A 24,886-nucleotide genomic window follows, 5' to 3' on the forward strand; every position below is an offset into this window, starting at 1 on the left:
CACACACCAGTGAGAGATGATGGCGACGTGAACCAGGAGGGTGGTGGTCAAGGGGTGAGAAGTATTCAGGCTCTGGGCATGTTTTGAAGGCAGAGCTGAGAGGATTTACTGACATTGATGTGGAATGTGAAAGAAAATAGAGGAGTCAAAGGTGAGTCCAAGGTTTTGGCCCTGAGCAACTGAAAATATAGAATTGCTTTTTATTGGGATAGGAGGACAGCAGAGAAGCAGATTTTGGAGAAGATCTGGAAGTCAATTTGGACACACTGTTAGAGGAACAACTGGGGATCCAAGAGAAGTCGAGCAGAGAATTGGACACGAGAGTCTGGAATTCAAGGGAGGGTCAAGGCTACAGACATAGATTTGGGAATCAATTAATGTAAAGATTGAGCTTAAATCCATGAGGGGTGAGCTCGCTGAGGAAGTGAGCATAAATAGAGAGAGGAGAAGTGCTCTTAGGACTGAGCCATGGGGTACCCCAATGTTTAAGGGTTGGAGAAATGAGGGCAAACCAACCCAGGACAAGAATAACTAGAAAGATAGGAGGAGAGGAATTAGAGACCAAGTTCACAGTCTTTTGTCATGGAATAGAACAAAACTAAACAGAATACAAAAATAACATTTTATAATACGTACTATGTTTGGAAAAATGTCTATGATTTGCGCTAGGAGCCAGAAAAACCAAACTTAAAAGAAGAGGATTATATTCTGTGGTCTCCTCACAGAAATCTATCTGTGCATGCCTGCCCATTATTTCTTCAACTGTAAAAGAAGTTGCACACTGAAGTTTAAAAAATAGAATATTTGATTTTAAAACTGTTTGGGGTTTTTTTTTTTCCCGCAAAATTCAGAGGTATAATCATAATTCTCAATATATTTCTATAAAATATTAGCAAAAATATTCTAAATTAAATTTTGTTTATTTGAAAATAGGTTTTGTATGATTTCCAAAATTTAGAAGAATATGAGTTTGTGAAAAGGATCTTTTGGTCTAATTCATTATCTTTTGTGGTTATATAATTCTCTAATCCCAAACTGAAAACAATTAGGAAAAGTGCTAGGGATCTATGAATAGTGTATGAGAAATGTGATTTATTAATTAATACTTCTAGCACAATTTTCTCTAGGTAGGTCATTTTAGAACGGCAACTAAATTATTATACTCAGGTCAATGAAGCAGCTGCATATGATCCACATCATTCATTAAAGACAGTGTGTGTATATCATTCCACAAACTTAATATTAGTGAATTTCCCTGGATTGAAAATGAAAGCTTTGTTCTAAAGGGAAATGCATCAATATAATAAGAATTTGACTGGGTTCTCTTCTCAAGCACCCATATAATTATCTTGCTATGAGTAGCAATACACATTCAAGATATGACTCAATACAATTTGTCTTTAAAGAAACCCATTTCATTCAGAAGCAGATAATGTCGTGATTTCCTCTCAAAGATTTGAAAAGTTCCCTAAATGTGTGATTGACATCGATAGGGGAAAATGAGTAGCAAAATTTCCTTTATGAAATATAAAGCCAAAATACTCAACAATGATTTAGAGATCTAAAATACACTCTTTCCCTTTCATTCAGCTCACACTGAATACATAAGCTGACAAAACCATTGTGGGAAGAAAGTTGCACCAAGGCACCCAGGTTGATCTGCTCCCTCCCTGAACACTGTCAAAAGACTGGTCTTCTCCTCAAAGCCCACTTTAGGGACCGCCCCACTATATATGCTGGATAAGCCTATGCTTAGGAAAGTCAAAACACTTAGATTTTTATTCGTACATACTCTGCATAGCTCATCCCATTTTTGAAAGGCTCAAATGAGAATACTCAAGAAAGATTTGAAGATGCAATTCTCCATATAAATGTCTAGCTTGTCTAGCTTTCTCCTTTTACTCAACACAGAGAGTTGAGCAAAATGGAAAATTCAGACAGTCTATGCTCTAATTTATATTTTTGTAATAATTTTAATGGCCATCACTATGTAGGAGACTCAGCAGTAGAGGTATGTGTGTTCAGAGACGACGTGACCAGTTGTGAATATGACATCTGTAAGTACCTAGCTATGTTGTAAACATGAGTATGTGGTTCATAGTTTGTTCTTTCTGCACTGTTTTCTGTCCTGGATTTGTTGTCTGGGTTATTGATTGGCAAACCTGGTTGATGTCTGTAAGACTGTTTTTTATAGAGTTTTAATAGCTTGGTAACTAAAAAACTGCCCTGTTTCTATATGAGTACTTAGTTAATGTGTTTGCTGGAAGTCTACTGCTATGCATTTTATATATTGTTTCCATTAATTAATATAGGATTTTTCCTATTTCCTCTAACAACTATTCCACTTTATGATCTTAATGTAATTGATTGGCAATACAGTATTTTTTGTTGTTCAAGGAATTACAAAAATTTTTAAAAATCATTTTTTAGTGAACCATTTAACATTCCCACCAACAGTGAATAAATGTTCTGATTTCTCCGCATCCTCTCCAACATGTATGGTTTTCTGTTTGTTTAATAGCAGCCATTCTTATAGGTGTGAGATGATATCTCATTGTCGTCTTAATCTGCATTTCTCTAATAGGCAATGAAGGTGAGCAGCTGTTCATGTGCTTTTTAGCCATCTGTATTTGGTCTTCAGAAAAGTGCCTTCATTTTCTCTACCTATTTTATAATTGGGTTGTTTATTCTTTTGTTGGGGAGCTGTATGATTTCTTTATGTACACAGGATATCAAGACTCTATCCAATACGTGGTTTCCAAATACTTTCTCCCATTGAGTTTGCTGCCTCTTCACCTTTTTAACAAAGTCCTTTGAGGCACAGAAGCTCTTGATCTTAAGGAGTTCCCATTTGTCTTTTTTTTCTTTCACAGCTCACACTCTAGGTGTAAAGTTGAAGAAGCTACCTCCTTTTACTAGGTCCTGAAGATGTTTCCCTACATGTCTTTTTCAAGAAATGTTATGGTACTGGCTCTTACATTTAGGTCTTTGATCCCTGTTTAGTTAATTTTTGTATAGGGTGTAAGGTAGGGGTCCTCTTTCATTCTTTTGGCTATTGAAATCCAGTTCTCCCATGCCCATTTATTGAAAAGACTATTCTGTCCCAATTCAGTGGATTTGGGGGCCATCTTAAAGATCAAATGTCCATAAATTTGGTGGTCAGTCTCTGCACACTCAATTCTATTCCACTGGACAGTCTGTGTGACACTACGATGCCGTTTTGACCACTGTGGCTTTATAGTAAGCTTTAAACTCGGGAAGTGATGGACCTCCCAATTTGCTCTTCTTTTTAAAGATATCTTTATCTATTTGAGGTCTCTTTCCCTTCCATATAAATTTGATAACCAGTTTTTCCAAATCGTCATTTTTCTTTCAAAAACCAGTGAGACAAATCGTACTGAACTTTCAATCGTACGTCAGATGCAAAGATTGTGAAGGAAGATAGGAAAACTTGACATAAACCAAGAAATTAAATTTTATTACCTTAAATGAGTTTAGTGTTTTTTAATAATACAAGGAAAATATTTTAGTATTGGAATTTTCCTATTGTTCATAAAACTAAGATTTTTATTTTTGCTAATGATCACTGTGTAAATTGGATTATGTATGCCCCCAAAAGGCACATTCTTAATCTTAAACCACATTCCTGCAGGTGTGACCAAACTGAATCAGGGTGGGCCTTAACCTATATTGCTGGTGTTCTTAATAGGCAGAAGAAATTCAGATGCCGTCAGAGAAGGCCACACAGGAAGTGAGAGGAAACCAGAAGGGCAGACACAAGGAGATGGAGCGCACCATGGACGGGAGGCAGAGATGCAAGCTAAGGGTGCCAAGGACTGCCTCAAGCCAGCACCACATTGCCACATACTCCCAGTAGAAAGCTTAGCCTTGCTGACAGCCTGATTTAGGACTTCTGGCCTCCAAAGCCATAAGCCAATAGATGCTTGTTGTTTAAGCCAGCCGATCATATGATACTTATCATAGCAGCCTGGCAAACGAAGACAGTTACTGGTATTGGAAAGTGGGATGTCCCTATTACAATTAATTGACCACGTGGAAGAGCAATTTGGCTGTGGAATTGGTTAATGGACAAAGACTGGAAGAATTTTGAGGCACTTGATAGAAAAAGCCTAGATTTCTTTGAAAAGACTATCAGTAGATATATGGATTTTAAAGGTATTTCTGGTGAGTGTTCAGAAATAAGTAAGAACTGCAGAGAATGTTTCTATCATCTTAGAGAATACATACTTTGCCCTGAGCAGAATGTTGGTAGAAATATGAAAAGTTAACAGTACTTCCAGTGAGGTCTTAGAAGAAAATGATGAATGTGAAATTGGAAATTGGAAGAAAGGCACTCCTTGTTATAAAATGGCAGAGAACTTTGTAAACGTATGTTCTGTGGTCAGATGGAAGGCAGAACTTGTGAACAATGAACTTGGATACTGAGTTGAGAAGATTTTCAAGCTAAGTTTGCAAGGACAGCCTGGTTTCTCTTTGCTCTTAGAGTAAAATGTGAGAGGAAAGACATAAACTGCGAACTGAATTCTTAAGCACAGAGGAACCAGAAATAGATTTGGAAAATTCTCAGCCTATCCAGACAGGGTGCCCTGAGACCAGGGTCAGAAGCGGCTCTATCAGGTCCTCCCCAAGCTCCCAGGAGGGGATATCCTAGAGAATGGGACTCTGTGCAGGGTTTAGCTTAACCGTCCTTTGCTAAAGAGATTAGGCATACGACATACGGAACCAGTCAGTTATCTCAGAGGATGCCATAATTGGAAATGTATTTGTCTAGGAAGGATCTGTGGAAAATCCTTTTACTGGGGCAAAATTCCTCTTCATCCGTGGACATGTGAAACCTAGAAAACATGTTATCTGCTTCCAAAATACAACGGTGGGCAGGCATAGGATAGACATTCCCATTACAAAGGAGAGAAATTACAAGAAAAACACCTGCCATATGACCCAAGCAAGTCTGAAACCCAGCAGGGGAAACTCCCTTAGACTTCAAGGCCTGAGAGTTATCTAAGGATGAATACTCTGACACCACTTGAACTACACAAAAAGCAGAAGTTTTTTGAGAATTTTGTCTGAGCAAAAGCACTGCCAGCCTGTGCTGAAAGGAAAAGAGATAGGATGAATTGATGGTAAAATTATTTCAAAGAAAGAACCATAGAAGCAGAGACCTGGACTGAAGAGATTTCCTTGGGCCAATAGAGAGGGGTTTCTATCCAAGGCTTTGGGTAGGGTGGGGTTTCATCTCCAGAACTTGGATCAGGTGAGCCTTCTGCCCAGGGTCTGGGACCCCATGGAGACTTTGGTTGCCACCCCAGTGCTTGGAGGGGTGGGGCCTATGCTCCAGCACTTGGCATTCAGGAAAAGCACAGCTGCCGCCCAAGCACGTTGAGACCATGGGGAAGCCACTCCAGCAGGCCCAGAGGACAAAAAAGTCATCACAGATGACTCTCAGGCCTTGAAACCTAATGGACTTTCCCCTGCTGGGTTTCAGACTTACTTGGGACACATGAGACATGTTTTTTCTTGCAGTTCCTCTCCTTTGAATGGGAACATCTATTCTATGCCTGCTCACCATTGTATTTTGGAAGCAGGTAACATGTTTTCTAGGTTTCACGTGTCCACAGATGGAAAGGAATTTTGCCCCAGGACAGAACCACACCCATAACAGATTTTATTAAACTTTATACTTAAAGTTGTTATTGAAATGACTTAAGCATTTTGGAATATTAAGATGAGGTGAATGTACTTTCCATATGAGAAGAGCATGACTTTTGGGGGTGCAGGGTGCAAACGGTGGTAGGTTGAATTATGTGCCCCAATAAGGGGCATGTTTTTAATCTTATTCCACAATCCTGTGGGTGTGAACCCATTGTAAATAGGACTTTTGAGGATGTCATTTTTAGTTCAGTTGTGGCCAAGCTAAGTCAAGGTGGGCCTTAACCTCTATTAGTGGAGACCTTGATAAACTGAAGAAATTTGGATTAAGTCAGCCAGAGAGAGCCACACAAGAAGCAGCCAGAAGTCAGCTGTAACAAAGGGGCTTTGCTGTGTCATGATGCCTCAGCATCTCAGACCATTTTTAGGTCTCCTGGTGACCACCCTGACACCTACTTATACAAAATAAGCAGCTTCTCTTCCCTCTCCTCCCCATATCCTACATGGGCTTGCACCCCTGCAAAAGTCAATGCCCACTCTTGTTGACCTGCTGCTACAGCTCCACCCATGTAATGTTATCAAGGCATAGTCCCCAGCTCCACTGTGACCTTTGGTTCCCCATTTGCTTGGTTGAGCCCCATGCTCCCGATGTGTTCCCCATATTACAGTCCTGCAAGACATGCTGCTCCTCTCTGTTCTAGGACCTGTGTAGAGGAATGAACTTTCATATGTCTGGTGTCACTCATCCGCACCATACCTGACTATCCATACAAAGACGCTAACAAAAACCGGTGGAACCTGGAGGAACAGATGCCAGGAGAGCGAGATCGCCATGTGACAGGAGCCAGAGATGCAAGTCGGGGAACTCCAAGGCTTGCATTAAGCCATCCCAAGAATGCCACAGACTCCCAGGAGGAAGCGTTACCTTGCTCATGCCTCCAGTTTGGACTTCTAGCTCCAAAACCACAAGACAATAAATACTTGTTGTTTAAGCCAACCCATTATGCAGTATCTGTCATAGCAGTCTGGAAAACTGCCTTTTTTTTTTTTAACAACTGACATTTTATTATTCAAATTAGCTTATAATATCAACACTAATGTGACTAAACATATATATAATAGACTGGATTTATCAATGGTATACTCAGTTGGCATTTGCTTGAAGGTTCCCACCTTTCAAAGCAATCCTTTCATAGATAAATGAAAATCCTATATTTTGAAGAATTTTAACCTTGGCCGGTTGAAGGCTGGGGCAAGGCCATGGCAAAGGCTTCTCTACGGGCAGGTACAAGGAAAGCAGCCATGGAGCAGGTGGGACATTGTACATATCGCACCTACTAGAGGCATCTTCGTACTCCTGCAGGACTCGAAAGTCAGGGCTTCAACATTCTTTAGGATTTAACAAGTCAAAATAAAAGCAAAACTGAAATCCAGGCAGATCAAAAGACTTCAGTTTCCACTTAAAGTTGGTGTTTTTCCTCCTCATAGTATTCACACTTTAAGAGAAAGAAAATTAATTCTGCCTACTAAGTTTTTTAAACATTGATATTGTAGGTTCCTTTCATATTGAATTTTAAGTGATATTGCTTTGCTCTCATTATTTTGGGCTATTAAGTGCTAAAAAACTTAAACTTCGATGAATCAGTACAGAGTTGGTAACATGGTGACCCTTTAAAAGCAAAGACATATAAAAGCATTGTTTTTCAAAGAATATTTTTAACAAACAGGGGTTCACTATGTATATACATGCCATAGCTAAAGACACAATTGTTATATTAAGGAACTAGCTATTTACTTTCACTAATTAGGGCTTTACTTATGTGTAGTTCTGGGGGGGTGTGCATGAGTGAGAGAGAGAGAGATGATTAGGATTGTTTTTCAGTTTAAGTAAGACTGCATCTTCCTGAGAATCCTCTATTTAGGTAAAGTACTGGTTATTCAGTCTTTAACCAGGAGTTATAAGAAAAGTATACCTTGTACACTCATGAGAAACTGAAACAGATTATTGCTTAATAAACTAATGAGATATCTATTTAAACAGGAGTTTCAGTTGAGAGACGTGTAAACATGATTCTAAATTGACAACTATACTGGTTATTCTTCCTTGTCAAGTAGGTTGACAAGGAAGTAAGTGTAAGCAGATTAGTCTGTCTGGAAAAATTCAAAGCATTACATAAATGCAGGTAAAGTAATACAGTAAAGTCAGTTGGCAATTATTTTAATAATTATGTACAGGGTCTCCCATTGCTTTACCTCCTTGCTCACATGCAAGTGACCTGAGTTACTTTATCCTCCTGATCAAACTGCCTATCGTCAACTCCCGTATGACATTGCCACTACTGCTGAACCTGGAAAAGCTGCTGTCGTGTGTTGGCCTCACCTCCTTCGTCCAACATTCTCTGGAAACAGAGAGGAGGCACTCTCGGGAGGCAGTCTGCTCTCAGTAGGTTGTGATGTGGCAGTGTCTAATCCAGCTTTGCTCTTATCTTCACCGTTTTTATGCCGGCTGCCTTTCCTCTCTGGTGTTTGAGCAGCTGAGTTCCCCACAATTGGCTTCTGAAGAAATGCGACCTGCTTTGTAGCCAAATTCCCTCCATCTGCTAAATAACTATTTTCATCTCTTTGTGTTCCTTCATGGTCTTGTTAAAAGAAATTTTAAAACAAAATAGAGTTTCTATGACTAAGAGATTTAAAATGGAATCAGGAGATCATTCTGGAGGTAACTCTTATCAGGTCTCAGCCAGTTATCACAATCTGCCAAGTGTGCAAAACCTCAAGCAAGGATGTCCCTCTGCCAACTACTTTTTGAAATGCCCTTAGAAATGGCAGATCCCCAGGACAGCTATAAAAAAGTTAGCTACTATCCTATTTTAAAGCGATTTTGAATGACTTTGTTTCTCTCAATGATCCCAGGTTCACACTGACAATCAGTAATTTAACCAGGTTTTGTCTTTCATAAATAGACAACAAAAATTATCTCTAGATTAACAAACTATTCCTATGGGACCTATGGAATTTTTAATTAAAATGGCAATAAACTCATTCGATGAAAGCTTTTTTGTTTCTTTTCTAAGCAAAGCATATTTACAGAATGTTTTACTTGAGTTAATGTCTTTTAGCATCTGGTAATCTACAAAGTTGGAAAGCCTGATTTCATGTCACCTTTTATTTTGAAGCCTTTGCATGGTAAAGGCTTAACTAGAAAAGCAGTAGTGAAAGCAAGAGGTTAAAAATGATTTTTCTTCTGTGTTTTAAAAAGTTATTGAGTTCAGATCCATAAGGCTATGCAAGACAAAGCTGCCATAAACCAGATAGAATGTGGTGTTAATAGAATTTTGAGCCCCACGCAATCATTTTGACTTTATTCACTCTGAAACAGGGTAATGGCTTGGAATCAATGCTGACAGTGTTGATTAAATCTGACCCATATAAAAATATTGATTTCATGATTTCCCTTGTATTCTGGGACTTCATACTGTGTATGAATTCAGTGCAAACAGCAGCAAGTTCTTCTATATTTAGAGATACGCTAGCTTTTGCCATTAGTAATTTTTAAATGCATAGCCTTTGTCTCTCAGTAAAGCTAAGTGGCTTCATTACTAATTTCCTTTGGGTATGCTTAATCTCAAGGAATATAAAGTAAAAGCTGAATCTCAAAAACCTTTGGGAGGGATTTTTGGCATAGGCAAAAATTCTTGACCTATTTAGAAAAGTGACTATAAAACTTTTTAAATAGTAAAACACCATTTCTTAAAAGGAAAGGCAAGATAAATCTTCAGTGCATAATTAAATTCATTTGCAGCATTTACATGGAACAAACTACAACAAAAACAAATCTTAGGGAGGCTTTTTATAGGGCTCTGTGTTTGGCAGTGTGCAAGAAGGAAAAAAAAGTGGAAAATGTACCTGAATTTTTCTCTAGGAAATGGATAGTTTAGCCAAAGATGGCACTGTTTTTTCTCATCACACTGCCAAAAATAAAGATTCTTTATTAGGTAGAAGATATTAGTATTACAACTCAAATGCATTTTTCTTTTCAATAGGTTTTATAGGCAGTTTCATTGCAGAGTTCTGAAGTGATGATGAGTCAAACATGATTTGATCCAGAAAAAGTGAGACATATTTTTATGCTTTGAAATGTTTTTGGTGAAATTTTGGGTGCAGAGTTTTCCAGTGTGACAGTCATTACAGCTATTCCCAAACACTCAGATTTCTTCTTCCAGGCATGTGATAGGATTTCACTTCCCTTGCCCGCTTAGGTGTGGCCATTCTGATTACTTTTGACCAATGACATGAGAATGGACTTGACGTGTGATTAGTAGCTTAAGAGGCAATGTATACTTCTTCTTGCCTCTTCCCCTCTCTCACAGACTGACAGTTTTCTAGACAGTGGCTGCTCCATCATTCTTGGTACCAGAATACAGACAACAAGGAAAAGAACTCTCAGCTGACTTGTGATAGAAAAGTAGCATGAATGAGAAATAAATCTTTCTGTGTTAAGTCATTGTGATTTGTGTTTTTTTTTTTGTTACTGTAGCATAACATAGCCTAACCTGACTCAAACAGCCAGAATCACTACTTGCCTGAAGGATGATAATGACTCTTCCTGCAAAAGGACTATATAGAGATGACCTCCTATTATTAATATTGACAGGATTCTGTTCTCCCTAGTTGGAAATGAAGTACCACAATTATCTGACAAATATTATTTTAGATGTGGCAGTTTCTATCAAAATCTAAAATCACCGAATGAACAATTCCATTTTCAGGAAGATTCTTCAGGAATACCATAAAAATACACCAAGATATAGGATCTTCACAGCATGCAACATAATAGTAAGAACTAATGCCCAGTTCAGAGAACAGTTAAAGAATTGTGTTGTTTCCATATTAAAGGGCTTCTCATTCCGCCATTAAAAGGTATGAGGAGGAGATTTCTCATTCCAACAAAGAAGAAGAAACAGGAACTGGATTTACCCTCTGCATAAAACAATAAAAAATATATTTGAAACAGTACTTTTGAAGACAAAGGACATCAGGCAACAGAAAACAATGATCCCTGAAGGACAGTCAACAAATGAGATAAGTCCTATGACTTCCCCAGTTTACTGCCTTGAGTGAGCTCCCAGACTGCCAAGAAGGAAGGTGGAAGTCAGGCTGAGCTCAGTGGACTTCCTGAATTTAGGAATTTGTGATATGCTGCTAAAGCAGCATATTATTTATACTATTTTAGCACTAAAGGCCTATATTAGAAGAAAGGTCTCAAATCAATGAACGCAGTTTCCTCCCTGAGAAACTAAAAGAAGAATAGAAACTTAAACCCAGAATAAGCAGCTGAAAGGAAATAATGGTCAGAGTAGAAATCATTGACTATAAAATAGAATAAAAAGAGAGAAAAAAGCTGGTTCTTTGAAAAGATCAAATTCATTGATAATCCTTTAGCTAGACTTAACAAGAAAAAAAGAATATAGACACAAATTACCAATATTAATAATGAGGAGGTGACATCATGCAGATTCTATAGACATTAAAATCATAATAAGAAAATATTGTGAACATTGTTATGCCAGTCCATTTAACAACTTAGATGATATGGACAAATTTCTCGAAGAACACACACTACCAAAGCTCATTATATACACTGAAAGCACAAGCAACAAAAGAAAAAGTAGATAAATTGGTCTTCATCAAAATTTAAAACTTTTGGGCATCCTAGGACATAATGATTAAAGTAAAAAGACAACCAATAGAATGAGAGAAAACATTTGGAAACTACATATCTGAAAAGGATTTAATATCCAGAATATATAAAGAATTCCTGCAACTCAACGACTGAAAGACGATCAACCCACTACAAACATGGGCAAAGGGACCTGAATAGACATTTCTCCAAGAAGCTGTAAGTACATGAAAAGATGGCCAATATTATAAGCTGTTAGGGAAATGCAAATCAAAACCATAATGAGATATCATTTCATACCCACTAGAAAGGCTGTTCTTAAAAATGAAAAGGAAAATAAGTGTTGGCAAGGATACAAAGAAACGGAAACTTTAGTACACTGTTTTGGGGCATGTAAAATGGTTCAGTGGCTGTGAACTTGATAGTCCTACATCTATTAAAGTAATTGAATTTGTTGATTAAAGATCTCCCCACAAAAAAAAAAAAAGACTCTGAGCCCAAACAGCTCAATGATAAATTCTATCAAATATTTAAGGAATAAATAATTCCATTTCTGCACAAACTCTTCCAGAAACTGAAGAAGAGGAAATACCTTCAAACACCTTCAATGTGGCCAGCAATTCCATGTATTAAAATTATAACACAAATTGAACACAAATACAAAATTACATATAAGAAAACTACAACCAATATCCCTCTGATTGTAGACATAAAAATACCAAACAAAATGTTAGCAGATTGAATCTAATTATACGTGAAAAGGATAATAACTCATGTCCTACTGAGGTTTATACCAGGAATTCAAGTCCATTTAACATTTTAAAAATCGATGTAATTCACCGTTTTAACAAATTAAAAAAGAAAAACCTTAAGGTCATCTCAATAGACACAGGAAAAGCATTTTGGCCAAATCCAATACTCATTCTTCATTTGACGAACTCTCAACAAAGTAGGTTAGAAGGGTAGTTTCTCAAATAGAGGAAGGGCATTATAAAAAACTTTTATAGTTAAAGCCACTTAATGGTGAAATACTGAATGCCTTCTCCCTAAGGTTACACACAAGGTGTCTGCTCTCACCACTAAGATTTCACATTGTACTGGAGCACAGGCCAGTTGTAATCAAGCAAGATAAAGAAATAAAAGACATTTATATTGAAAAGGAAGAAGTAAACCCATCTTTATTCTTAGCAACATGGCCATATATGTAGAAAATCCAATGGAATCCTTTAGACCCTGTGGTAGTTAGATTCAGTTGTCAACTTGGCCAGGTGAAGGTACCTAGTTCTGTTGTGGTGGACATGAGCCGATGATACATGAACCTCATCTGTTGCTCATTACATCTGCAGTGGGCTAAGAGGCGTGACTGCTGTAATAAACAATGTTTGATTTAATTGGCCGGTGCTTAAATGAGAGAGCTCAACGTAGCACAGTCCAAGCAGCTCAGCATACCTCATCTCAGCACTCGCAGCTCAACCCAGGCCTTTGGAGATGCAGAAAGGAATCACCCTGGGGAAAGTTGTTGGAACCCAGAGGCCTGGAGAGTAGGCCAGCAGAGACCATTCTTTGCCTTCCCATGTAAGAAAGAACCTCAGTTGAAAGTTAGCCGCCTTGCCTGTGAAGAATCAATGAAATAAATCCCCTTTTATTAAAAGCCATCCGTCTCTGGTGTGTTGCATTCCAGCAGCTAGCAAGCTAGAACAGACCCCAAAGGAAGCTACTAGAACTAATAAGTGATTTTATCGAGGTTGCAGGGTACAAAATCAATATACAAAAATCAATTCTATTTCTCTATATTAGCAACAATCAGTTGTATATTGAAAGTTAGAAAACAATACCATTTACAAGAGCATTTTTTAAAAATGAAATTCCTAGGGATATTTCTGACAAAAGGTGTTCCACTGAAAACTACAAACATCATTGAGAGAAATTAAAGAAGAGCTAAATATATGGAGGATTATATCAGTTTGTGGGTCAGAAGAGTTGATATTTTTAAGATGTTGTGATGGATTGCATTAATAACCCCAGGTTAGACATGTTCTTAGTCTTGGTCATTCCTACAGGTGTGAACCCATCGTAGACAGAACCCCTTGAAGATGTTATTTCAGTTAAGGTGTGGCCCAACTGAATGAATTTAGGCCTTACTCTGGATTACTGGATTACTTTATAAACAGAAAACAATCAGGCAAAGTAAGAGAGCCCAGGGGAGGAGCCAGAAGCAGGAAGTCAGTGGAACCCAGAGGAAACAGGAGAGGACATCACCACATGACAGCATCACTACATGACAGAATGAGCTAAAGTACCCCAAGGATTGCAACAGCCAGCCCAGGAGGCTACTGACCCTGGGGGAAGCAAAGCCTTCTTGCCTCTGAACTGTGGAACAATAAATTCCCTTGTTTTAACCACTCCCATGTGTGGTATTTGTCATAGAAGCTCAGGAAATCTAAAACAGATGTCAGTTCTCCCCAAAATGATTTCTAGATTCAAGGCAATTTCCATCAATATCCCAACAAGATTCTGTAAATATCAACAAGTTAACTCTAAAATTCATATGGAATGCAAATAACCTGGCTAAAATTCATTTGCAAATGCGAATAGCCTGGAATAGCCAAAACAACTTTGAAAAAGAACAAGCGGAGGGCTAAAACTAACTGATTTCAATACTTACTTAAAGTTATAGGAGTCAAAACAATGTGATATTGGTATAAAGTTTAACAAATAGATCAATGGATCAGAATAGAGAATCCAGAAATAGACCCACACATACATGGACAACAGATTTTCCATAAAGGTGCAAAGGCTATTGGGAAGAGAAAAATAATAGCTTTTTTCAACAACTGGTGTTGGAACAGTTTGAACACACACACACACACACACACACACACACACACACACACACACACACACAATTGATTAATACCTCAGACCATACACAAAATTAACTCAAAATAGGTTATAGACCTAAATGTAAAGTCTAAAACTATAAACCATACAGAAGAATATATAGGAGATAATCTCTGTGGGCTTGCCTTAGGCTCAAGTTTCTTATATTTGACCTCAAGCACATGAATCATAAAAGAGCAAATTGATAAACTGGACTTCACCAGAATTAAAGCTTCTTCAAAAGACACTTCAAAAAACTAAAATTACTTTTCCTCTAAATGAAAGAAAAGTCACAGACCGGAAAAAAAATAGTTACAATTGTATCTGATAAAGGACTTGTATCAAGAATACATAAAGAATACTCCAAAATCAATAATGAGAAAACAGTCCAATTAAATTGGACAAAAGATGTGAATAGACACTTCATCAAAGATGATGCACAGATGTACTAGTATTAAATAAGTACATTAAAAATTGTTCAATGTCATTATCAACTATGGAAATGCAAATTAAAATTACAGTATTATACCCACGAACACCTGTTAGATTAAACAGACTGACCACATCAATTGTGGGCAAGGATGTGGAGGAACTGGAACTCTAATATATTGTCCCTGGGAATGTAAAATAGTCCAACCTCTCTGGAAAGCACTCTGGCAGTTTTTTTGTTTGTTTGTTTCCCTGAAGTTAAACATATACCTATCATATGATCTGCCATTACACTCTTACTTACAGAAGAAAAATGAAATAAATGTCCATACAAAGAAGTATATAGGAATGTTCATAGAAGCTTTGCTTATAATAGTCCCAAACTGGAAATGATCCAAGTGTCACTCAACAGGTGAATGCATGAACAAAGTGTGTACATGCACACAATGCAATACTACTCTCCAAATAAAGAGGAATTGACTATTGATACATGCAACATGGATGAATCTCAAAACAATTATGCTGAGTGTGAAAAGCTAGACATCCCTCCCCAAAGAGTACCTACTGTTTCATTCAATTTATGTACAATTCTAAAAAATGCAAAAAAAAAAATCTATAGTGTCAGAAAGCAGATCAGGTGGGGCAGAGGCTTAAGGGATGGATTGCAGAGGTGCATAAGCAAACTTTTGGCGTGAGGCATATGTTCATTATCTTGATTGTGATGATGGTTTCAAGGGTGTACGCATGTCAAAACATCACATTTTAAAGTGTAGTTTATTTGGTTAATTATACCTTAATAAAGCTGTTTGCAAAAAAAAGTATAAGGGGATATACTGTTTATAGAACTATGTCTGTATGGCAGTAAGTGAATGAGGAAGCTCTAGAACATGATGTACTGTTCATTCTCAGATATTCAACATAATAAACAAGAAAAAAGCAGAACCCTCACCTCTATCAATTAGTTTGTGTGTGTACCGAAGGCCTGGGAGTTTTAAACACCAGATTATTGCAGGGTTTCCTCTGGGGACTGAAATGTGGTACTGGCAGGGAAAGGAAAGCTAATAAACACAGACTTAACACTGAGCTACTATCATTTTTGATACTGAAAATATTTCCTTTCAGGTATCTGTATATTAATAAAATAGTGCGCTTTTCAGGGAGTTAGGTTCTCGAAACTGGAGCTGTTCATTCACTCCATCCACTGCACGTGTTCTCCAGCAGGCTCCGCACAGCAATTTAATCGAAGACCGCGACGTCGAAGGCTTGAGGGTTCTGCAGCTCGGGAGCTCCAAGAGCGCGCCCGCGCCACCTCTCGAGACGTGCCTTATGCGCGGACGCGCGCACGTGTCTTCCCCAGATCCTGGAACGCTCAGGGAGTTAGCACGTGGGCGCATGCGTGGTGGTTGGCGGGGCGAGACACCGGAGCAGCGGACAGCGAAGGCGAGGTGAGTCGTGGGCCGGAGAGGAAGCTGGGCCAGAGTCTGGGGTGGGGGCGGGCCTTCTGAACACACACACACACACACACACACACTCACCACACACACACACACACACACACACGAGGAAGCTGGGCCAGAGTCTGGGGTGGGGGCGGGCCTTCTGAACACACACACACACACACACACACACACACACACACTCACTCGCCACACACACACACACACACACACACACACACACACACACACACACGAGCTCGCCTTTCACAAGCCGCTCATCGCTCCCTGTCAGGCAGAAGGCCTGGGTGGGGGAGGGGGCACCATGAGCCGCCTATGCAGCCCGACCTTAGAGTGCCAGGAGCCGCGCTGAAAACAGTCGTTTATGCTTTAAAAGGTAGAATTTGCTACTTGTGTCGAGGGTAGGCTCCCCAGGATGTGTCGGTGTTGCCCAGAAGGGGCCCCTCAAAGCTGTGTTCCGGGAGGCCGTGGGCAGCACTCTCGGGTTTACCTCAGGCGAGTGGTGATTTGGAGCCCAGGAGCGGAGGCTGGAAACCTGAGTCCTTAGGGGAGGAGGCTGGAAACCTGAGTCCTTAGGGGAGGAGGCTGGAAACCTGAGTCCTTAGGGGAGGAGGCTGGAAACCTGAGTCCTTAGGGGAGGAGGCTGGAAACCTGAGTTCTTAGGGGAGAAGGCTGGAAACCTGAGTCCTTAGGGGAGGAGGCTGGAAACCTGAGTTCTTAGGGGAGGAGGCGGCGTGGCCTCTCCTCAGCGGGAATCTGACGGCCGGGCAGTTTCTGGACACCCCACCCCCACCCCATACTCACCAGCCATACCCTTTATTCACGTCCCTGAGAAGCCCAGCATTGGACCCAAGTAGCTGGATTCAGTAACGCTGTTCATCTTAGAAAGAACGATGTTACTCTTAAACTCTTAAACGTAGGCTTGGTCTGAACCTGGCACTGTGGAATCAGCAATAGCATTCTGACAAAAAAAAGCGGGAAAGAAGTGTAAGAAATAAGGTATCAGTGGCTGAGAGAGTTCAAATAGAGTCCAGAGACTACACTGAACCAGGTAAGTCCTGAAATGCAGAGGGCCCGGTCCTTACAGAACATCAACTAGTTCCATTTCCCTACCCCATATTATCAATTGCCCTTCCCAACATGAAATTGTTAGAATGGGCATAGCCCAACAGGAGTGGAAGAAAGATCAAGGGTGATGGTGGAGTTCTACAGAGAAAGTTGTGTTTAACAAAGGAGTAAGCTTGCTGAATCATTATACTGATATTTCCTTTAGTCTCCAACACCTTAGAGCAGAGAAATAAAAACCTCAAATTGTGGAATTGTTAACCCATACCAAACTCTGAATTAGTTCTACAACTAATTGTTGTGATGTACTTTTAAATGTATTGCTTTTATGTACATATGTTATTTAAAGAAAAGGAGGGGTATAACAAAGAGGAAAGGATTTAATAAATGAATATGACTGTTGAATCATTATATTGATATTTCTGTTAGTCTTCAGTGTCTTGGAGCAGCTAGAAGAAAAAGTGAAAAATCGTGCAACTGTAACCCATACCAAACTTTAAAATTTGTCCTATAACTGCTTGTTGACTTCTGGGAAGATGGTCAAATAGAGTAGCTCAAGATTAGTCCTGCTCCATGGAAGTTAGAGAAGGGACAGGAGGGCAACTGAGGCAGTGATTCTGGAGTATGGCTGACCTGGAAGAGCCTTCTGCACGACATGGGGCAGCCCTAGTTGCAGAAGCCAAGGCACTGAGAGGCAGAACTGTGGATCCTGTGGGAGTGCACACCAGAGCCTGGGACTAGGAAGTAAGCCAGTCTGCATTCCTTGGGCACACTACCCTCACCAGGGCAGCCCTGTGACCAGCAACTCACCCCACACCCCATGCAGCAGACCCCCTTCAGTCACTCCCATTCCCTGCCCTCCAGGCACCACCACCCCACCAGCTCCCAGCGCACGTAGCTGCCCCACACCCACACCCCAAGTGCAGCCCAACCCACCTCTCCTGCTCCCCTCCTGAGCACTACCTCCCCCTCTCTCTTACTTGCAGGCTTTTGTCAGCATATAAGGCTGTAGGCAATAACCTCCATACCTAGACTACCCTTACCCCCCTGCCAATAGTGTTGCCCAGCCTCACTCTGCCCCTCCCCCAAACTCTGTGCATCTGTATCCATTTACGGCACTCCCAGGCCCACACGTGTATGGGCCCCCAATCACATTATTCAGCTCTAGGAATTGCTGTTTACAGCAGTCCTGGAACTGTGCATGTGCCCAGCCCTCAGCCTCACTTTTCAACTCTGAGAAAGTGCCCACCTGCACAGCCAAGTCACACCTGTTCCCAGTCCACAACAGCATAACACCGACCTGCGCCACAGCTCTAGACATGCACATAAAGGGCGCTGTGCCCTAGACCAGTGTACACCAGGGTTAACGCCCCCATACTGGTGCACCGTACATAGCCACATCCTCTCTGGCCACTTGGCACCCATGTTCACAAGCATCAGCATAACATCCCCAACCTGTACCTATACCTGCCCTGAAACAAATCACAATACTGAGGACCCCACCACATGTCCTGCTCCCTGCTTTACAACCATCCCACAAACACAAGTCCTTAGACTACTGAAGGAAATCAACTCCCAAAGTAAATCAATCAAGATATTTACATACCGTGAAGACAGCAGAAGATCACTAAGCATATCATACTGCAGACAGATATTGCCCTACCTAATGACCAAATTAAGACACCAGAGAAGACACAGGTATTAGAATAACTAATCAAAGATGTTATATAACTGTACTTAATAAAATAAGTGGGATAGCAGTTTACATAAAGAAGATCAGGAAGACATTAGAAGAGCATAAAGAGGAATTTGAAAGAATAAATAAGAAAATGGCAGAAATCACAGTAATTAAAGACTCTGTTGACCAAATAAAAAGCATACTAGAGGCACGCAACACCAGATTTGAAGAGACAGAAGAACGAATAAGTGATACAGAGGACAGAATAATTGACTTAGAAGACTCAAGACAGCAAATGGCAAAAAAGATGGAAAAAAATGAATTGGAACTCAGGAAAATAATAGACAAAAGAAAGTTCACAAATATAAGAATCATCGGTGTCCCAGAAGAAGAAGAGAGGAGTAAAGGGGTAGGAAGAGTAGTTGAGAATATAATAGGGGAAACTTCCCAACCCTCATAGAAGATGTAAATGTACAAGTCAAAGAACCCCAACACACTCCAAGCAGAATAAATCCAAATAGGCCTTCCCCAAGGCACATACTAATAAGTCTGCCAAATGTTGAAGAGAAGCAGAAAATCCTGAAAGGGGCAAGAAGAAAACAATATACTACATACAAGAAAAACCAAATAAGACTGAGTGTAGACTACTCAACTAGCATCCTAAGGGGAGAAGGCAGTGGTATGATATATTAAAGATCCTGAAAGAGAAAGACTTCCTGCCAAGAATTCTGTACCCAGCCAAACTGTCCTTCAGAATTGAGGGAGAGATTAAAGTTTTCACAGACAATGAAGTCTGAAAGAATCTGTTAACAAGAGACCAGCCCTACAAGAAATACTAAAAGAAGTTCTGCCAACTGAAAAAAAAAAATACAGGAGAGGGAGGTCAGGAGGAGGGCTCAGAATTGAAGAGCACCGCTAAGGGTAATTTAAAGAATACAAAGAGAAAGAGGGAAAATAATATATAGCTCTAACAATAAAATTTAAGATAAGATGATGGAATCAAGAAATGTCTTTTTCAGTAATAACTTTGAATGTTAATGGACTAAACTTACCAATTAAAAGATATAGATTGGCAGAATGTATTAAGAAATGTAATCCAGTGTATGCTGCTTGCAAGAGACTGACCTTAGATGCAAGGATACAAATAGATTGAAAGTGAAAGGATGGAAAAAGATTTTTCACACAAGTTGTAACCAAAAGAAAGCAGGAGTAGCTATACTAGTAACGGACAAAATAGACTTTAAATGTAAAGACATCATAAGAGACAAAGAAGGGTACTATATACTAATTAAAGGGTCAGTTCACCGAGAAGATATAACAATCATGAATTTTTATGCTCTCAGTCAAGGAGCTTCAAAGTACATGGGACAGATACTGGCAAAACTGAAGGGAGCAATAGATGTTTCAAAAATAATAGGAGGAGGTATAATACACCACTCTCCTCTATAGACAGAACAACCAGACAGAAGATCAACAAGGAGATAGAGAAATTAAATAATTTGATATATGAATTAGACCTAATAGACATATATAGGTCATTGCACCCCAAAGCACAAGGATATACGTTCTTCTCTAGTGCTTAGGAACGTTCTCCAGGATAGATCATATGCTGGGGCACAAAACAGGTCTTTATAAATTTAAAAACATTGCAGTTATTTAAGCACTTTCTCTGATCACAATGGATCAGAGAAGCTGGATCTCAGTAACCACCAAAAAATGAGAATATTCACAAATATATGGAGATTAAATAACACACTCTTAAACAACCAGTGAGTCAAAGAAGAAATTGCTAAAGAAATCAGTACCTATCTGGAGAAATGAGAATGAAAATGAGAATACAACTTATCAGAACCTATGGGATGTGGCAAAGGCTGTGCTGAAAGGTAAATTTATTGCCCAAAATGCCTATAGTAAAAAACAAAAAAGAGCAAAAATCCAGGACTTAACAGTACACACCCGGAGGAACTTGAGAAGAACAGCAAACTAACCCCAAAGCAAATTGAAGAAGAGAAATAACAAAGCGTAAAGCAGAGATAAATGAATGGGAGGACAAAAGAATAGAAAGAATCAATAAAGCCAAAAGTTGGTTCTTTGAGAAAAATCAATAAAATTGATAGGCCACTAACAAAACTGATAAAGAAGAAAAGAGAGAGGATACAAATAAACAAAATCAGAAATGAGAAGGAGTACATTACCACAGACCCTGAAGAAATAAGAGAAATCATAAGAGGATGAACAACTATATGCCAACAAACTAGGCAACAGAGATGAAATTGAGAAATTCCTGGAGACACATAAACAAGCTACACTGACTCAGAGAGAAATAGAAGATCTCAACAAACCGATCATAAGTAAAGAGATTCAATCAGTCATCAAAAATGTACCTTCAAAGAAAAGCCCAGGGCCAGATGGCTTCACAGGGAAATTTTATCAAACATTCCGTAAAGAACTAACACCAATCCTGCTCAAACTTTTCAAAAAAATCGAGGAGAAAGGTACTCTACCTAACTAATTTCATGAAGCTAATATCATTTTAATACCAAAATCAGGTGAAGATGCTATAAGAAAGGAAAACTACGGGCCAGTCTCCCTAATGAACATAGATGAAAAAATTCTCTATAAAATATTAGCAAATTGAATCCAAAAATACATTGAAAAATTTATACACCATGATGAAGTGGGGTTTATATCAGAATGCAAGGATAGTTCAACACAAGAAAATGAATTAATGTAATACAGCACATTAACAAATTGAAAGGGAAAAAATCACATGATCATCTCAATTGATGCTGAAAAAACATTCAACAAAATTCAGTATCCTTTTCTTATAAAAACACTCCAAAAGATAGGAATCAAAGATAATTACCTCAATATGATAAAATGAATATATGAAAAACCAATAACCAGCATCATACTCAATGGAGAGAGCCTGAAAGCTTTCCCCCTAAGGAAGATCAGGTACAAGACAAGGATGACCACTGTCACCACTATCATTCAACATTGTGCTAGAAGTTCTAGCTAGAGCAGTCAGGCAGGACAAAGAAATAAAAGGCATCCAAATTGGAAAGGAAGAAGTAAAACTCTTATTATTTACAGAAGATATACTATACTTGGAAGATCCTGAGAAATCTACAGCAAAGTAACCTGAGCTGATAAGCAAATTCAGCAAGGTGGCAGGATATAAAATTGATGTGCAAAAATCAGTAAAATTTCTATACACAAGCAATGACGTAGCTGAGGAGTCAGTTAAGGAAAAAAATTCCATTCAAAATAGCAACTTAAGAATGAACTTAATTAGGGATGTGAAGGATTTGTACACAGAAAACTACATAGCATTGCTAAAAGAAATCAAAGGAGATCTAAATAGGTGGAAAGACATTCCCTGCTCATGGATAGGAAGGCTAAATATAGTTAAGATGTCAGTGCTCCCCAAATTGATCTACAGATTCAACACAGTACCAGTCAAAATTCCAACAACCACTACTTTGAAGATTTGGAAAAACTACCAAATTCATCTGGAAGGGAAAGAGACCCTGAATAGCTAAAAGCATCTTAAAAAACAAGAAGGAAGTGGGAGGGTTAACACTCCCTGACTTTAAAACCTATTATAAAGCCACAGTGGTCAAAGCAGCATGGTACTGGCACAAAGATGGAAGCATTGGCCAATGGAATCAAATAAAGAGTGCAGAAATAGACCACCAAATCTATGGTCAACTGATTTTTGGCAAGGCCCCCAAATCCCCTGAACTGGGACAAAATAGTCTTTTCGATAATTGGGCATGGAAGAACTGGATGTCCATAGTCATAAGAATGAAAGAGGACCCCTATGTTAAACCCTACACAAAAATTAACCCAAAATGGATCAAACACCTAAATATAAGAATTAGCACCATAAAGCTTCTAGAAGAAAAGGTAGGGAAGCATCTTCAAGAGCTAATAATAGGAGGTAACTTCCCAAAGTTTACACCCAAAGCACAAGCAACAAAAGAAAAAAATAGATGCTTCTGTGCTTCAAAAGATTTTGTCAAAAAGCTGAAAAGGCAGCCAACTCAATGGAAGAAAATATTTGGGAATCACATATCTGACAAAGGTTTGACTTCCTGTATATACAAAGAAAGCATACAATTCAACAACAAAAGAAACAACCCAAGTATACTACTTGATGGGCTAAAGATATGAATAGGCATTTTTCTGAAGAGCAAATACAGATGACTCAAAAGCACATGAAGAGATGCTCATTTTCATTGGCTATAAGGGAAATGCAGATCAAAACTACAATGAGATACCACTTCACACCTATAAGGATAGCTGCTATTAAACAGGAAACTATAAATGTTGAGAGGATGTGGAGAAACTGGGACACTTATGCACTGCTGATGGGAATGTATAATGGTGCATCCACTATGGAAAAATGTTTAGCAGTTCCTTAGGAAGCTAAGTATCGAGTTGCCCTGTGACCCAGCAATAGCACTACTTGGTATATACCCAGAAGAGCTGAAAGCAACGACACAAACATACATTTGCACACTGATATTCATAGCAGCATTATGCACAATCACCAAAACATGGAAGCAAACCAAATGTCCATCAACAGACGTGTGGATCAACAAAATGTGGTATATACATATGATGGAATATTGTGCAGCAGTGAGACAAAATGATGTACTGAAGTACATGACAAGATGGATGAGCCTTGAGGACATAATGCGGAGTGAAGTTAGCCAGACACAAAAGGATAGATACTGTATGATTCCACTTTTATGACCAGTAGAAAGGTATAACCAGAGGCTTGTAATATAGAATATAGGGGACTTAGAGATACACAGAAGCTAGAGATGGGTGAACCATTGGCTAATGAGGTTGAACACCAATGTAAAGGAATATAGGGGTGAAGGTGGTTCTCTAGCGGGTCTATAAATAATATTACCACATTGAAGATGAACAAGATTGAAAGGGGCTGAAGTCCAGAGTGGTAATTTTTATTTCTGAATTTTAGAGGCTGTTATATGTATATATCCTGATATATAGAGATAGGAACAAAGCTGAACAGGTTGGGGTTAAAGTAATTCAGAACATGGGGTAAGGAAGACAGTGTCTATAATTTAGAACCATACATGCTGTTTGAGACTAATGGAAGAAAGGTTTACTTGACCTGGAACTGAAATTTTCTGTAATGCATAATCTAATTCAACCTATTTGTAAAGCTCATTTAAATAATTGTAACACAGGGAGCACAGAATAAGAAAGAGGCCCTTTAATCCTGTATAGATTATAGTAAAGCCTGGGTACATCCTAGAGTATATGAAGCAGATAATCAAAAAGTATATTGACAAAGTCCCTTGAGGGATGGCAGAAAAATATGGAACTATTAAACCTTGCCATCAGGGAATCCCCTGATACTGTCTCAAACTTGAGGGACACCCAAATCAATAGGCCATGCCCTTGATCAGGAGGTTTACTCTTGTGAAGCTTATGTAGGTAGCAGAGAAGCTTAGACTACTTATAGGCATGCCTAAGAGTCACTTCTGGAGGGCCTCTTTTGTTGCTCAGATACGGCCTCTCTCTAAGCCCAGCTCTGCAAGTGAAATCATTGTCTTCCCCCATACGTGGGACATGATATCCAGGGGTGAAAGTCTCCCTGGTGATGTGGGAGATGACTCCCGGGGATGAATCCAGACTTGGCACCATGGGATCAATAGTTCCATCCTGACCAAAAGGGGGAAAAGAAGTGTAATTAATAAAGTCAGTGGCAAAGAGCATTCAAATAGAGTCGAGAGGCTACTCTGGAGGTTGCTCTTATGCAAGCTTCAGTTAGAGCTTGCTACCTATCATAACTTGCCAACCTCCAACCAGGACCATTCTAGCCAATCCTAAAAAACACATAGGACAATATATAAAATTCCACAAGGGTTCCATGCACTGAGGTAGCTTTCCAGAAACCTACAACCTCCAGATGGGTCCCTGGTCCGGATAAGTTATGAAACCTAGCCCAGCCTCTCCAGAACATCAGCTAGTTCCATCTCCCTA

The 24,886-nt window shown here is 39.2% G+C and overlaps 1 protein-coding gene and 1 long non-coding RNA gene across 3 annotated transcripts in view; both read left to right on the forward strand.

The window, feature by feature from the left end:
* LOC143664988 (uncharacterized) overlaps positions 1-6,692 on the forward strand; it is a 49,473-nt gene extending 42,781 nt beyond the window's left edge. The window contains exon 3 of the long non-coding RNA XR_013166702.1: positions 6,372-6,692. This is a non-coding gene — a long non-coding RNA (uncharacterized LOC143664988). The remainder of the gene's footprint in view (positions 1-6,371) is intronic.
* Positions 6,693-16,015: 9,323 nt separating this feature from the next.
* Positions 16,016-24,886, forward strand: part of TGFBI (transforming growth factor beta induced) — a 168,636-nt gene continuing 159,765 nt past the window's right edge. Inside the window, exon 1 of one of the 2 annotated variants that reach the window (XM_077138515.1) lies at positions 16,016-16,104. Coding sequence is in view for 1 of the 2 variants with exons in the window: in XM_077138517.1 (XP_076994632.1) it covers positions 16,052-16,104 (53 nt within the window). In the remaining variant the exon portion in view is untranslated. The remainder of the gene's footprint in view (positions 16,105-24,886) is intronic. The other variant, XM_077138517.1, reaches the window with a different exon arrangement.

This window comes from Tamandua tetradactyla, chromosome 20 (genome assembly GCF_023851605.1).
Source record: "Tamandua tetradactyla isolate mTamTet1 chromosome 20, mTamTet1.pri, whole genome shotgun sequence".
NCBI lineage: Eukaryota > Metazoa > Chordata > Mammalia > Pilosa > Myrmecophagidae > Tamandua > Tamandua tetradactyla.